Below are 15944 nucleotides of genomic sequence, written 5' to 3'. Positions count from 1 at the left end.
AAGTGTTCATTAATTACTTTGTGAAGTGTATATACTGAGAAAATATTTCAAAATACTGTAGTGAAGTGTCAGTCATAGCCTCATACTTAAGCCTTTCCATGTTAACATATTCTCTTGTGAGTAATAACATGTGTTGTAGCAAAATGCATTATTATTAATACCCATATGGTTGTGCCCACTCAGCTGGCTGCGCGGTCTAACGTACTGCTTCCTGAGCGGGAAGGCGTGCCGGGGACTGCCCGGTGGATTAGTGTCCAGGTGCGGTATGCCAGACAGCCTGTGGGTGGTTTTTAAGGTGGTTTTCCATCTACCTCGGCGAATGTGGGCTGGTTCCCCTTATTCTGCCTCAGTTACACTATGTCAGCGATTGCTGTGCAAACACTGTCTCCACGTACGCATACACCACAATTACTCTACTACACAAACATTTGGGGTTACACTTGTCTGGTATGACACGTTCCCAGGAGAAGGGGGCGGGGGTCCAGTGGGGGCCAAACCACACAATAACACTGGGTTCAGTGTGGGACGGCGGTGGGGTGGGTGGACTGCTGTGGGGTTGTGAACCATTGAGGGCTACAGCAGGACGAAGCCTCTCCCATCGTTTCTAGGTCCGTGGTTTAATACACAATACACACACACACCCATATGGTTGAATTATGAAATTATTTCAGTTTTGTTTGCATGAAATTTAAGCATTTGTTAGCTTTGCATGTCAATTTTAATCTTGGTACAAAGAGGAAGATTAGTAAGAAAAGTTTATAAATTGCTGAAAGTTTGAGATTTCAATATCTAATGTACTTTACCTTTCCAGTTTTAGTATAATGTTTATAGATTTCATCAAAGACATGAAAGGTGTGTAGCAGTTGATGGTACATTTTTGGGTTTGCAGAAGAGATGAGGATTTGTGGTGTACAAGTCAGGTTATCATACCATTTCCTGAACAATATTTTTGACTACCTACCTAGTGTCTTCTTCAGATTGCAACCCTATTGGGGTTAAATCTGGCTATGTTAAAGTCACTGGAAAGCTGTGCACAATGTCACATAAAGCACAAGCCTGTGGATCAGTTATTTTACAAGTGCATGCTGAAATCCGACGTATCTGTTTTTCACCTCGGCCTTTGTCCTCTTACTGCTCCCACTCCCATCTAAAGCTGCACCTGTGATGTTGCTGAGGCGTAGCATGTCAGGGACCACTCATCTAGTGTGAGTCGCAAGCAACTGGCAGAAGTCGGAATGGGACATGCCACAAAATCGGAAGTTGGGCTGCACTGTTCACAACTGCTATTATGTTGTAATAACTCATTGAGCAGCACTCCAAGAGCATGGTCAGGTGGAGCGTACTCGAGTCCATTGTTGAAATGTTACTCAATTAGTTTACTGCTCGGAGTACAGTCACGAAAGAATGTTTCTGCCCTCCCTACGCTTAAAAAACTGCTGACCTGTCACTTGTAACCACAGTGTCCCTTCTTAAATTATTTGCTATGCTGGAGACAACGGAGGGCCCAAATTATATATCCTGTGGAGGACACTTTGAAAATGCTGGGGGATCTTTTTCCTCCTAAAACTATAAAGCTGTTCCAGCTTGTGATGACGGCCACCTTCTTCTTGTATGGTAATAAATTTTATGAAATGACAAACAGTATAGCGATGGGCTCTTCGTTGTCTCCATCATTGGCTAATTTTTTTATGGAGACTTGAGGAACATGCACTACATTTGGCTCCCCTCCGTCCACTCCGTGTATTGCAAGTCCGATGCATACCAGTTTATGCCTTAATGCACAGAGTTTCCATCATCCTGTTCAGAAGCGAGCCGTTTTTAACACATTGGTATATAGAGCAAAAACTGTTTCTGACCAGGACCACTTGAAGTCCGAAATTAACCATCTGAAGTATGTGTTCCAAAAGAAAGGCTATGGTGCACGTGATATAAAGGCAGTGTTCTCCAAGAAAAGGAAACTTGAAATATCCCCTATGAGTGTGGAAGCAATTACATAGGTCAGACCATTCGTACCGTTTCTGACCGCTGAGCAGAATACCAGCAGCATATTAAAAATAGAGAACTGGAGAAATCGGCAATTGCGGAGCACAGTCTCATGAACAAACACAAATTACTGTTTTATGAAACAAAAATTTTGTCCCATGCCACCACCTACTGAGAGTCTGTTGCTATAGAGGCTGTTGAAATAAGGACAAGCGAGAAGAACTTTTACCATGATAGCGGATACTATCTGAGCGGTGCATGGAAATGAGCAATTGATGCAGGGAATCACCAGAGACGTTCCTTCCAGGGTGTATGTTCCCATGGAAGCGATGGCGCCACTAGCGCAGACATTGACACCGTCTCCGACAGCGATACATAATCGCTGACCAATCACAAGCCGTCCAGTCAGATGTCCACGTGCTATATAAGGTCACCACAGCTGCAGTGAAGATAGTCAGTTGCCCCTGGCGATGACAGTGGAGGCTGTCATTGAAAGCTTGAGATTTTATCCTGAATTGATGTGGCAAGAAAGACAAGAATGTTTTACATATCAGTGCCATTGCGAAAGACTCACTATCTTAGTGATTAGACAACTTACATATGTGACGAGGACTTTGCTACTTGTCATGTGCACACATAAGGAAAGTTTTCCTTATGTTTACATCTACATACATCCTCTGCAAGCCACCATACAGTTCGTCTCAGAGGGTATTGTGTACCTACTAGTTACTTCCTTTCCTGTTCTACTCATAAATAGATGGTGCGGAAAAAGACTGTTTATATGACTCTGTAAGAGCCGTAATTTCTTGTATGTACACTATGTGATCAAAAGTATCCGTACACCCCCAAAAACATAAGTTTTCATATTATGTGCATTGTGCTGCCACCTACCGCCAGGTACTCCATATTAGTGACCGTAGTAGTCATTAGACGTCATGAGAGAGCAAAATGGGGCACTCCGTGGAACTCGCGGACTTCGAGCATGGTCAGGTGATTGGGTGTCACTTGTGTAATACATCTGTACGCGAGATGTCCACACTCCTAAACATCCCTAGGTCCACTGTTTCTGATGTGATAGTGAAGTGGAAATGTGAAGGGACATATACAGCACAAAAGCGTACAGGCCGACCTCGTCTGTTGACTGACAGACACTGCCAACAGTTTAAGAAGGTCGTAATGTGTAATAGGCAGACATCTATCCAGACCCTCACACAGGAATTTCAAATTGCATCAGGATCCACTGTAAGTACTATGACAGTTAGGCGGGAAAACTTGGATTTCATTGTCGAAAGGGCTGCTCATAAGCCGCACATCACACCGGTAAATCCCAAACGACGACTCGCTTGGTGTAAGGAGCATAAACGTTGGACGATTGAACAGTGGAAAAACATTGTGTGGAGTGACGAATCATGGTACACAATGTAGTGATCCAATGTCGGTGTGGGTATGGCGAATGCCTGGTGATCATCATCTGCCAGCGTGTGTAGTGCCAACAGTAAAATTCGGAGGCAATGGTGTTATGGTGTGGTCGTGTTTTTCACGGAGGGGGCTTGCACCCCTTGTTGTTCTGTGTGGTACTATCACAGCACAGGCCTACATTGATGTTTTAAGCACCTTCTTGCTTTCCACTGTTGAAGAGCAATTCGGGGATGGTGATTGCATCTTTCAACACGATTGAGCACCTGTTCATAATGCACAGCTTGTGGCGGAGTGGTTACGTGACAATAACATCCCTGTAATGTACTGGCTTGCACAGACTCCTGACCTGAATCCAATAGAACACATTTGGGATGTTTTGGAAAACCAACTTACTCTGTGAAGAATGGGCTGCCATTCCCCAAGAAGTCGTCCAGCACCTGATTGAACGTATGCCTGCAAGAGTGGAAGCTGTCATCAAGGCTAAGGTTGGACCAACACAATATTGAATTCTAGCATTACTAATGGAGGGCGCCACAAACATGTAAGTTATTTTCAGTCAGGTGTCCGGATACTTTTGATCAATTAGTGTACCTTCGTAGCCTTATGCGAAATGTATGTCGTTGGCACATATGTCAGTTTCAGTAGAATTGTTCTGCAGTCCGTTTTGAATACGTTACCACACTCCTCACTTGTCCGATGTCAGACATATAGTGACTGACCGTAGTATCGGCTTCAACGAGCTACGGAGATCAGAATTGCTCTTACGGCAGATCCTCCAATCACACTGTCCTCAGGCCTCAATCTCGGCTAGCTTCTCTCCTCCATCCCTGTCACAACAACAGTGCCTAAGTTTGACACTCGAACGCATCTGTTTGCAGTCTCTCTCTCCACATATCCTGTCTCTACAGTATGTCCCCATACATTATTGAGTACCCCGTGCAACACCGCCTACCTGTACCGAAGTGAACTCACTGGTGCCACATTCCTGCCCCGTGCAACTATCACCGGCTGCCCCTCTGTCCGGCAGTCACCCCTCATCGGGCTCTCTCGACCTCCTCCACATTCCACCTGACATAGCCTCTTAAGCCAGTGCCAGCACCTTGTAGCACCCCCCCCCCCCCCCCCTCTCTCTCTCTCTCTCTCTCTCTCTCTGTTTGTGTGTGTGTGTGTGTGTGTGTGTGTGTGTGTGTGTGTTTCTTTTTTTTCTGTACTACTTGTCTTTTAAGATGGAAATGGTCTGAAAGCTTAGTAGTATTTGCAGTCTTGTTTGTGTGCCCATGAACCACTGAATGTCTCAGGTTTGTGGTAAGTTGTTATCTTTACTCCTTTTGTTATATCTATTCACCAAGTGCTTACCATAAACCATATTTTGTAATTGTATTTGCTGTACTGTTATGAACTCCATTTGCATGATTGTGTTCCAGTGGGTGGATGCCATGCGAAAGTTCCAGGAGGCAGCTGAACTTGTTGATGCGGAGAACCGTATGAAAAAGACCATGTGGGGACAGTTTTGGTCTTCACATCAACGTTTCTTTAAATACCTGTGTATCGCATCTAAAGTTAATCATGCTGTCACAGTGGCACGGTAAGTTAATTTACAGAGATATCAATGTAATGCTAATGAATCTGGTGAGAAGATCCTCAAGGATGTCATAAACAATACATAAACACATTTACAGCACAGAAAGGTACCAATGTTCCTTCCACTGTCGTAAGTTTAATGATCCTCATTGATGCGGAATAAGTAAAAAAAATTATGTAACATATTTTCAATTAAGAAGCAATAACAAACTTGTCACAAAACTTGTATTTGTATAATATACTTACAAAAATAACATTATGAGTAGGACGGGTTGCTGCTAACCACACAGGGGATGAGTCGAGCATGTTGCCTGTGGGAGCGTGCAGGGACGCAGTGGGGCAGGATGCATAGCAGAATTGGGAGGTTGTGAGTGGGTGGTGGGATGGAAGGGACGGGGGGTGGGGGAGTGGTTACGGGAGAGGAGGGACCGAGAGAAGGGGAAAAGGGTGTAGTGCACTAGTTCAATGTGTAGTACTGCAGTGTGAGCAGGGAAGGGGATAGGTAGAGAGAGGACTGGGCTAGTGAATATTGAGGCCAGGCTTGTTATGGCAACATAGGACATATTGCCTGTTGCAGGGAGAGTTCCTAGCTTTACACTTCAGAATAGTTGGTGTTGGTAGGGAGAATCCATATGGTGCAGGCTGTGAAGTGGTCATTGAAGTGAAGCCCATTGTGTTAAGCAGCAATGGTCAGCAATTGGGTGGTCAAGTTATCTTTCGGCCACAGTGTAGCGGTAGCCGTTTGTCTGGACAAGCAGCTCAATACGTGTCCTGTCTACGTCGAAAGCAGCACAGTGGCTGCAGCTCGGGTTGTAGACAGCTTTCACTTGTAGCTCTGCCTTTGATGGGGTAGGAGAGACATGTGAGTGGACTGGAGCATCTTGTGGTGGGTAAAATCCACATTATCTACTTCCATTACAAAGATGTTTTATTGGAAAAAAAAATGACTTAAGTTACCACATGCTATGCATACCACACGAACTACACATCAACTAAGCAGAGGAGACTTTGACATGTGGCACTTGAAAAGGCACATTTGAAAGGGAAGCAACACTTGGCACGAAGACCGTATATCACCTAGTAATGTTAGGAACATTTTCTCCACAATTTACAACTTGGGACGAGTCTAGTGACACACGACAGAATACCAAGAATGCAATAGCATTGAAAACATGTTTTGTGAAAAAAATTGCACTTGGGATGTTTGACATTTCCAGTCTTCATGTGTACCTCGGATTTTACTGATTATTATATTTGTATGCTAATGTATGTTCATAGGGAGTTATATAAAGCAAAAGAATGAAGTAGAGAAGTAATCTTGTTTATCTCAATGCAAATTTTTTAAAAGTCTCAAAACTAATACATTTTGCATTTGTGTTACAGGGAGGCTGTAAAGTGTGGTAAATGTGTGGTTATTGGCCTGCAGTCTACTGGAGAAGCAAGGACACTGGAGCAGTTAGAAAGGGACGATGGGGAATTGTCCGATTTTGTTTCGACGGCAAAGTAAGTTTTGTATAGACTGTCATTTTCATTAACTGAACTACAGGAAAATAGAGGATGTCATTTGAGTCAGGAAAATGGAGGCTATCATTTGAGTGTCTTCATGTCTGTAGGTCCAATTTCTGTTGGTAACTTGTTACTTTTGTCTAAAATGAGATCTTTGTAAGTTAAAAATGTGATGATTAAGGCGTACATTCTTTGTGGTAGAGTAAGCCGTGGACGCAAACCAAATTTGTTCCCTCATTGTTCATACTCCCACACACTCTACAGGTAAATTTAGACATGAATCTGGAAGTGCACTAGAGTTCAGTAGCTTAGCAGCTGAGGCGACTGCTTAAGGAGAGCAGGAGATCCCAAACACTTCGACTGTTGACTGGCAGAGGTTCTTGCTAGCAGTGATGGATTCGTCACACTGCAGGGCCAGCAGTTTCAGTCAGTTCCCACCATTACCTCTTTGTATTGCTTCCTTTGTCAAAACATTCATTTTAATTCAGTTGAAAAATGTTAGTTCAGTTCAAAAAATTGGAACAGATTTTGTTAGGTGTGAATATCGTGGTTGTGCAGAACTAAAATTTGTCAAGATGTTTCAAATTTTTGACAGTAAACTTTCAGAAGAAGCTTAGTAAAAAACAAACTAGGATACAGGAAGTAGTTTCAGCCCCATGGCAGTAACTTTCTGTTTTCAGTTGTCAAAGGCAGGGTAGTCGCCTGAGAAGCACGAGAGGGGGGTGTGCTACAATTTCTATAGTTAGTGGATGTGGGTCCAGAGTGACTTTAGGATATCCTTAGTTTCTTCACTGGCACATGATATTTGGCACTGTTTCTGGGCATCCAACATTATCCTCACTAGTCATGAAGTCTCTGCCAGTGTCAGTTATTTATTATTTTTCTCATTCTTTCGCACGAGTTGAATGCCTAGGTTAGCCCGCCCATCTAGGTGTGCGGTCTAACGCCCTGCTTCCCGAGCGGGAAGGCATGCCGGTCCCTGGCACAAATCCGTCTGGCAGGTTAGTATTGAGGTCTGGTGTGCCGGCCAGCCTATGCGTGGTTTTTAATGTTGTTTTCCATTTACCTCAACGAATGCAGGCTGGTTCCCTTTATTCCGCCTCAGTCGGCGATTGCTGTGCAAGCGCTATCTCCACATACACATACGCCATAATTACTCTGCCACGCAAACATTTGGGGTTACACTCGTCATTCCTGTTGGTGGGTGGGTCTACTGGGAGCCACACCACAAAGTAACCCTGGGTTCGGGGTGAGGCGACGGTGGTGTGGGATGGACTGCTTTGGCCTGTTGTGGGGTTCTGACCCACTGAGAGCTATGGCGGGACAAAGCCTCTCCGTCGTTTCTGGCTCCCCAATTTAAATACAATACAGTACACTGCCTAGGCTGCAAACCCTATTTCACAGCCCAGCTTTCAAGATTGTAAGTTTAGACTGTATTATGTGAATTTCTTGTCACGATTTTGTATGTTACGTTGTACTAAGAAGGAAATGCAGCTTACCTTTGACAATACCAGACATATTTAACACCCCCCCCCCCCCTTCCCCCAATGTTCCCATTTCAGTTCTGTAATCTCATTTGATTTGAAAATCGTTATCTCCATCGATGTGCCAACACCTGTTAAAAAGCTGACCTGCTATCATATTAGGAAAGTTTGAAGTGCTGCCATTTAGAATGCAGATTAGCCTCTGTCATACACTGTAAGATGCCTTGCAAAGTTCAAATATAGATGTAGAAGAGTAAGCTGTATCGTTAATTGTTTATAACGGTTTTCTGTTGTCATGCCTCGAATGTCTTCACTCAAATGGTACTCTCGACCATTAACTGGGTAGGGGCACTAAATTGTGAGATGTAATTGCTGGCCTGTACTCAACCTTCAGGTGGTGGCATTTTTAGTACTGTTGACAGACACATGTAAAACTGCAGAAAATAATCCTAGCTTTTGGAACTAGTTTCTTTCTTGAGGATGAAAGAGTGATGGACTGGAGAGAGCTAAGAAAAAAAGGCAGAAGCCGGGAAGAGTGTAGTACTGCTGTACTCGAGTGTAGTACTTTGGTATGATTAGCAGTTGTCCTGAAAAGTCCCCTAAACTGCCCAGCAGAAGGAGTGCAAGGGAGACTGAATAGCCAGACGAGAGAGTTTTAGCTTAAGAGAAAAGAATGATAGGAAATTCGTCATTGAAGATCAATGGCTGGGAATATTGAAAAACTCCACATTTCCAAGAAACTAAACTTTTCAGGAGGCACAGAAAATGTCCCAGGTCTCAAAATTATGCTGAAATCCGATTTTTCTTCTCATTTTTCATTAAAATGAATTTAGCAGAATGAATGTCAGTGCTCTGTAGGCAGTCCTAATATATGTTCTTGACATTATGTTTAAATTTATTTACTAAACTTGTGGGCTTTCTCAATATGTTTTAAAAAATAAACATAAATCAGTACTCAACACATACTTTATTCCTGATATGGACAAAAATCAAACAAATTATGGCTATTTTCCATTCCCTTTGGCATTATACTCCACACAGGGTTCATTTCTTGACAGATGTTGGCCAATTCTATATGTCAGAATAGAAATTCTTGATGATTTCTTCGCCGGCCGGTGTGGCCGTGCGGTTCTAAGCGCGTTAGTTTGGAACCGCGTGACCGCTACGGTCGCAAGTTCGAATCCTGCCTCGGGCATGGATGTGTGTGTTGTCCTTAGGTTAGTTAGGTTTAAGTAGTTCTAAGTTCTAGGGGACTGATGACCTCAGTAGTTAAGTCCCATAGTGCTCAGAGCCATTTGAGCCGTTTTTGATGATTTCTTCTTTTGGTAGGAATGGTAGAAATTGCCATAGGTCATGCATTTTCTTCTCATTTATGGATTCATGACCATCATAAGCCTGACTCCTGGGGCTTAGTGGAATTACAATTCGATTAGCCAGTTAGGAACATGTGCTCTTCTGTCCCATCAGTGAATGACCTGTCTTTAACACCACCAAGAGTTTCATGTGAATAGCAGAACTGTCTTTAACACCACCAAGAGTTTCATGGGAATAGCAGAACTTCATGAATTGTGTTACATGAAAGTGCTGTTTGTTATTTCTAGGTGAAGCCCTTCCTTGAGTTTCAGTGGAAATAGCATTCTTTTTGTGTAACTTCAGCCACCATTCCTTAAAATTTAGCATCTCTTCTGTTTTCGGTATTTTCACTTCAAAATTCATTTTCCTCTGGATTCTGCATATTCTTTCAGCAAATATATCGTATCCACCTTTCTGATTTTCCTTTTCGCCATGCTGGAATCTCTGTCACAAGGAAGGCAAGAGTGGCCTCTTATTGGAAAGCAATGGGTGATGAACTGAAATCTTCCCTGTGCCACAGACATTAAACAAAATCAGAGGATGAGTGAAGGTGTTTAAAATGTTGTTTAATGTTTTTGAACATCTGCCACATAATATTAACGTTAAGTTTAGGGTTAAGATAATTCCATTCTTTGTTGGTATAATGTGCTTTCCTGACCAGAAACTAGTTGATGTGATTTTTCATTTCCGCTATAAAAGCCACTGGTTTTGCATTTTCAGGAGGGTATTTTTCCCTCTTATGTAGCGGAGTTTTACCTTTTTTAGCTGATTGCACAGGTACTTTATTCAGTCACTACAGAGACCAAAAAAATTTAGAAGGCAATTTTACAAACCTGAATGTAGACCCTGATAACCAAAAACCTACAACTGTCCTGGTTTCTTCCTCCCAAATTTCTTATCACTGTAAGCTTCTTTCTTGCCACTGGTTTTACTTCTATGAGGCTTTGAAGGGATCCATCCTGTTCATATTTTGTTAGGAAGCGGATAAATGTTATGTATAATTCTATCCTGCTGCCCTCCATTATCTTAGTTGTCATGCACTTCATTCGACAACTGGAAATAGAATTACATATTCAGTTGAACTTGGGGTTCTAATCATTATGTTCACTGTGGTAATTAAACATTAATTTTGAAGCAATACTAAGTTTCAGGTTATAACTCACCTGCAGTCATAACCGTGTTATTTTGGTTAAATTCTATTCCCTTTCCAATTTGTATATGCATGATTTTTCACTCTTGCTCGTTTTATGGCTATATGTTTTAGAAATTCCACTGTGTTTATTCTTTTTTTCATTACTTTCTGAATTCGTCACTAGCATCGCAGTTGTCTGGCACTTTACCACCAATAACAATATAAATTGATTAAACCAAAGAGTAAGAGGCAATATCGGCTATTCTCTCTGTTTAAAATAGTGCTGACAACTTAGAACTCTGAGAAAGCCTTTCTCTTTTGTACTTGTGGGGTTTCTCTTCAGGTAAGGTGATACAATGGCTGCAAAACAATACAAGAAATGCCCAGAACATGTGAGATTTCTCTGTATTATGATTGGGCTATATGTTTAAAGTAAAAAAAATCAGAGGTAACTCGGTTTTTTCAAAAAATGGACATGTGGGGTTTCTCAGTATTCTCTTTCAAATGACACACAAGTCATGGTGAAGGTCGCCCAAACAGTCGCATCAGTACACAGTGTATCAATCCCTCTGGTGGCAACGAAGGCATTCTTACCTGCAAATGATCGTAAAGGTATCAAATGGTATGCTGGCACTGATTGTCACAAGCAACTTGTGTCTTTTGTTGCAATTCGGCAATGGTTCTTGTAGGCCCTGGAGAATGAGTAAACTCCTAGACCATGTCCCATATGTGTTCAGTCCACAAGAGATCTGGTGATCTTGCTGGCCAGAGCACAAATTGTATGCTACAAAGAGCACATGGCATCGCAGCATTTGTCTGTGGACTTGAATGGCCAGTCGAATAAGCACGTCACCTTCCTGTCGAAGAAATGGCAATAGCACTGTGATAACAACCTGTGAAATGTAGTGGACAGCAGTTACCTCAAATTGCCCCTTATTGCTCCCCACACACCCACAAAGCAAGAAGCCTGGGATGGGACCCGTGTGTTGTGAGTGAATGCACCGTGGAATAGACAGCTCACCAGATGTATGCCCATCATTTGTATGCAGACAAACTTATGCTTATCACAGAGTGCCATTTCACTCGCTAGTCAGCTCTTTCATGACACCAGGGTAACCATGTTTGACAGTGTTGTGGTGTCAGTGGCACACAATCTTAGTTCTCCTGCAAGAAGATCGTTCCTGTTATTCCCTGATGACATAGCCACAACATATGCCCAGATTTCGTTCCCAGATGACGATCGGCCACCTACTGCTGCTTGCACTTTATGTCAGTGTTACATGGACATCCAGAACCACCTATACAGGTGTGGGAATGTTCCATAGACCACTATTGAAAGCAGCGACTCTTCACCGATACAGTATGCCCGACAAGAGCAGCAGTCCATCTATATGTCTATCCAGTTTCCAGCTGGCCCCCCCACAGTACGACCCCATTCAAATGGCTGAAGGTGTACATACTCAGGAGTACATACCTATCGGCTGGGCACAGTTGTAGTTACCGCTTGCAGAATTGAAACAGAGGGTACAGATAGGCCTCCTGAGCGCCTTATCATCACCGACGACCGTGACATGTGAATCACTAACACCCCAACCCCTCAGTGTGCATATATTATACACTAGTGTATGACTAAAGATATTTCTTGTGGGTGTCATCCTCACCTCCCCCTGACATTTTGGCATGTATCGTCACTTTCTGAAACTGCCTATTGGTGCTGTAGGTTAGAGTCCCAGGTATCTCACTCTGTAGTTGTTTGCAAGTAAGCAACACAGAGAGTTTTGCGTGGTGGTCTAGACTCCAGAACCTTAAAAATAAGTGTTGTGCAGAGCAGCTGCGTAGTGCAGTGGTAAAGATACATTGCAAACATGCAGAAGGCTGTGGATTCTAGTCTTGACAGGATCTTTGACATTTTCTATTTTTAAATCTTTATTGAAATGGCTTCGATAATTATGTCTATTCAGTTAATTGATTTAAATTTAATTTTTGTGTTTCTAATACTTTGCCATGTCATTTTCATCATCCTATGCATTTTTATTAACTCATATTTTTTCTTCCTGTCATTATTTTTTCATGTGAAATTTTGTGAATATAATTCTAATTATTAATCATTCCGCCCTGAGATGCTGGAGTTGTTGGTCTTGTATGCTTGCTTATGTGTGTGAATGGTGTGCTCCTCTCTTTACTAATGAGGGCTGTGGCCAAAACCTCTATGTGAGTGTCTTTTAATTGTGTGTCTGCAACTTGATGTGTCTTACTTACGGCAATCTGTATTTTCCTACAATTTTGATTCTAATTTTTTTTTTATTTTTGTATTATTGTTTGAAAGCACCAATCTATCAGTTAAAGAAATAAAAGACAAAATAATCTGTTTATATTGGCTGTGTAATGGTGTCAAAAATGTATTTTTCATTATAATATGTACATTGTTTTTTGATTATTACCACCTTACAGACATTTAAAACATAAATTAATGTTGTACTGTGAACAAAATAACAGCAGCTGTAGATTTGAACAAGAAAAGGGATTGTAAATAAAACTAACTCGAGTAAAATGAGGAATATAAACAATTACTGCAATAACTTGGACAAAAATATAAAACAGAAGAAATTACATCGAAGTTAGTATATAAAAATAATTCAGATCACAGAGATGAATATTCCAAATGAAAAAATAACAATAGGAGGAGAAAAAATCATCTCTTGAAATATGTTTTCATCGATTGCTCGCAGCCGAGAGCCTTGTGTGATGAATGGCTTCATGGTTTCAGAACGTTGTTCCCAAATCTGGGGACCTCCCCTTATAAGAGATTATACGAGCCATGGCAGTAGAGAGTCTTGTTCAAGGAACATAATATTTTTATTGCTATTGGCGGGTGTGCTTTCACAGAATGGTATTTTTCATTTCAGAGGTGTTCTGCAGTCATTGGTGGAGAAACACTTTCCAGCTCCTGATAGAAACCGCATCCATAGGCTGCTCGGGATTGATCCTCCGAAGAAAGAGAAGATAAGTGATAATGGTGATATTGATGCTGAACCTGGAGGTTCTAGTGGAGGGAAGAGGAAACCAGGTACTTTGATTAATTACGCCATACATGGAGACCTTGTTTTAAATGTCTAATTGAATCTATACTCGGGGGGAGGGGGGGGGGTAAGGTGTATTACTTGCTCCTGTATAATTTGCATGCATCTGTGAATTTTTTGTGATTATAGAGATCTTTTTAGGTTTCTCTCACATTAGTTATTAATAAATGACAGAAGTGTCATTAATTAAATGAATTAAAGCCACAAGGAAAAAACTACTGTTTCTCATACAGAGTAAGGATTGAGTGAGGTATATAAAATTAAGAGGCTGGTTTAAAATTAACCCTTTTCAATTTGTGTTCTTCCTCAGAAGGCATCTGTAGTTTCTATTCCTTCTCTCTGGTCAACCCTTGCTCTACGTATAAAATGGTTGTCTTTCTTCATGCTTATCTTCCATTATTGAGTTGAAATTAATATTGCCTGTGAAAATCAATGTTTATTAGGTTTGGTGGAGTTTACCAGAAATTCAGTTTCTTATTCATTAGATAGAAGCCATCAGTGGCATAAAATAAGTCTTACCTGAACTACCAATACATAAGAGCTATCGCTACCACTTAGCTGCCAAATGTACTTGAAAGTACTTTTCAAGAATCATGAAAACCGTGTTGGGTATCGCTGCTCAGTGGGAAAGCAATATGTATCAGATACAAATATAAAGTAAATGTTGGATGTGGCTCAACTTTCTGTGATTCAGTTTTGCTTGGAAACAAATTCAAGCATAATTACTTGGTAAAGAGAGGCATATGCTGTTTCATAAAAAAGTTGTTTAACTCGTGACACAAAGGCTTTTAGACATAGACAAAATTCACAGAGCACTCTGTGAAAGCATGCCTGTAAAGGCTCATCAAGTATTTGTATTTCAGAACGCCCAATTTTAGGTATTGTACAGTATTATTATGAACAAACGATGGTAAAGGTTCTGCTGCTGAGATACGTGTGATAAAGGGGGAGAGATTTTTGATAATTACAAGTATAGAGACAAATGAGCACTTACGTGGTGAAAAACACAGTAGTTTACTATTGTAAGTACTGTTTATGGAAACATGATGACTGAAAATGCTGATCATAGATTTTTTGCAGGATGCTGCTATGACAAAGTGTTCAGCTGCTTCTACAGGCCCCATAGTGCTGCAGTAACTATAAAGTGTTAAGTATGGAGTGCTTGCATTTACGTCTACACCTACAACTGCAATCTGCAAACCATTGTGAAGTGCATGGCAGGTTGTACCTGTTATTAGTGATTCTTCCTGTTCCATTCACATATGGAGTTTGTGAAGAATTATTGTTTCAGTGCCTCTGTGCATATTGTAATTATTCTAATGTTATCCTTATAATTCCACTGTGGGCAACACATAGGGGAATTTAGTGTATTTCTAGAGTCATCATTTAAAAGCAGGTTTTTGAAACTTCGTTAGTAGACTTCTCTGTGACACTCTCTCAAGGGCCAAACAAACCTGTGACTATTCGTGCTGCCCTTCTCTGTGTACGTTCAATATCCACTGTTAGTCCTATTTGGTATGGGTCACACACACTTGAGCGATATTCTAGAATGATTCACAAGAGTGATTTGTAAGCAATATCATTTATAGATCGATTAGACTTCTCCAATATTCTACCAATAAACTGAAGTCTACCACCTATTTTACTTACAACAGAGCGAATTTGATCATTCTACTTCATATCCTTACAAAGTGTTGGACCCAGATATTTGTACAAGTTGCCCAATTCATAAAGGGAGGTAACCTCCATGGTATCCAGTCACTGTAAAGAAACTTCCAAAGAAACAGAGATTATGGCATAATAGATGTAAAACAAAGTGTAGAGCTACAGATAGAGAGATGCTGAATGAAACACATTAGGCTGTAAAGAGAGCAATGTGTGATGCCTTCAATGACTATCAAAGCAGAATATTGTCAAGCGATCTTTCATAGAACCTAAAGAAATTCTGGTCATATGTAACGGTTGTTAGTGGCACCGTAGTTAATGTCCAGTCCCTAGTGAATGAGGCAGGAACTGAAATAGAGGGTAGCAAAGCAAAAGCTGAAATGCTTAACTTTGTTTTCAAATGTTCCTTCACAAAGGGAAACCCATTGACCCAATTTAATCCTTGTACCACTGAAAAGATGAATAAAATAAGCATTAGTGTAAGTAGCGTCCAGAAACAGCTGAAATCATTAAAACTAAATAAAGCTCCAGGGCCCAGCGCAATCCCTGTCAGACTCTGTAATGAATTTGTGGCCGAGTTAGCCCCTTTTCCAAGTATAATCAATTGTAGATTCCTCAAACAAGAAGCTGTGACCACTTCTTGGAAAAAGGCACAGGTCACACCCACCTACAACAAGGGTACTAGAAGTGATCCACAAAACCACTGTCCAATGTCCTTGACGTCGATTTGTTACAGAATCT

At 41.3% G+C, this 15944-nt stretch overlaps 1 protein-coding gene across 2 annotated transcripts in view; it reads left to right on the top strand.

Moving 5' to 3' along the window:
- Window positions 1–15944, top strand: part of LOC126419189 (protein strawberry notch) — a 299812-nt gene that overhangs the window by 129873 nt on the left and 153995 nt on the right. For both annotated transcript variants that reach the window (XM_050086323.1, XM_050086324.1), the window contains 3 exons: window positions 4827–4987; window positions 6367–6486; window positions 13365–13525. In XM_050086323.1, the coding sequence (XP_049942280.1) occupies window positions 4827–4987; window positions 6367–6486; window positions 13365–13525 (442 nt within the window). The remainder of the gene's footprint in view (window positions 1–4826; window positions 4988–6366; window positions 6487–13364; window positions 13526–15944) is intronic.

The sequence above is a fragment of the Schistocerca serialis genome, chromosome 9, assembly GCF_023864345.2.
Source record: "Schistocerca serialis cubense isolate TAMUIC-IGC-003099 chromosome 9, iqSchSeri2.2, whole genome shotgun sequence".
Lineage (NCBI taxonomy): Eukaryota > Metazoa > Arthropoda > Insecta > Orthoptera > Acrididae > Schistocerca > Schistocerca serialis.
This window is presented reverse-complemented; position numbering and strand designations above follow the sequence as displayed.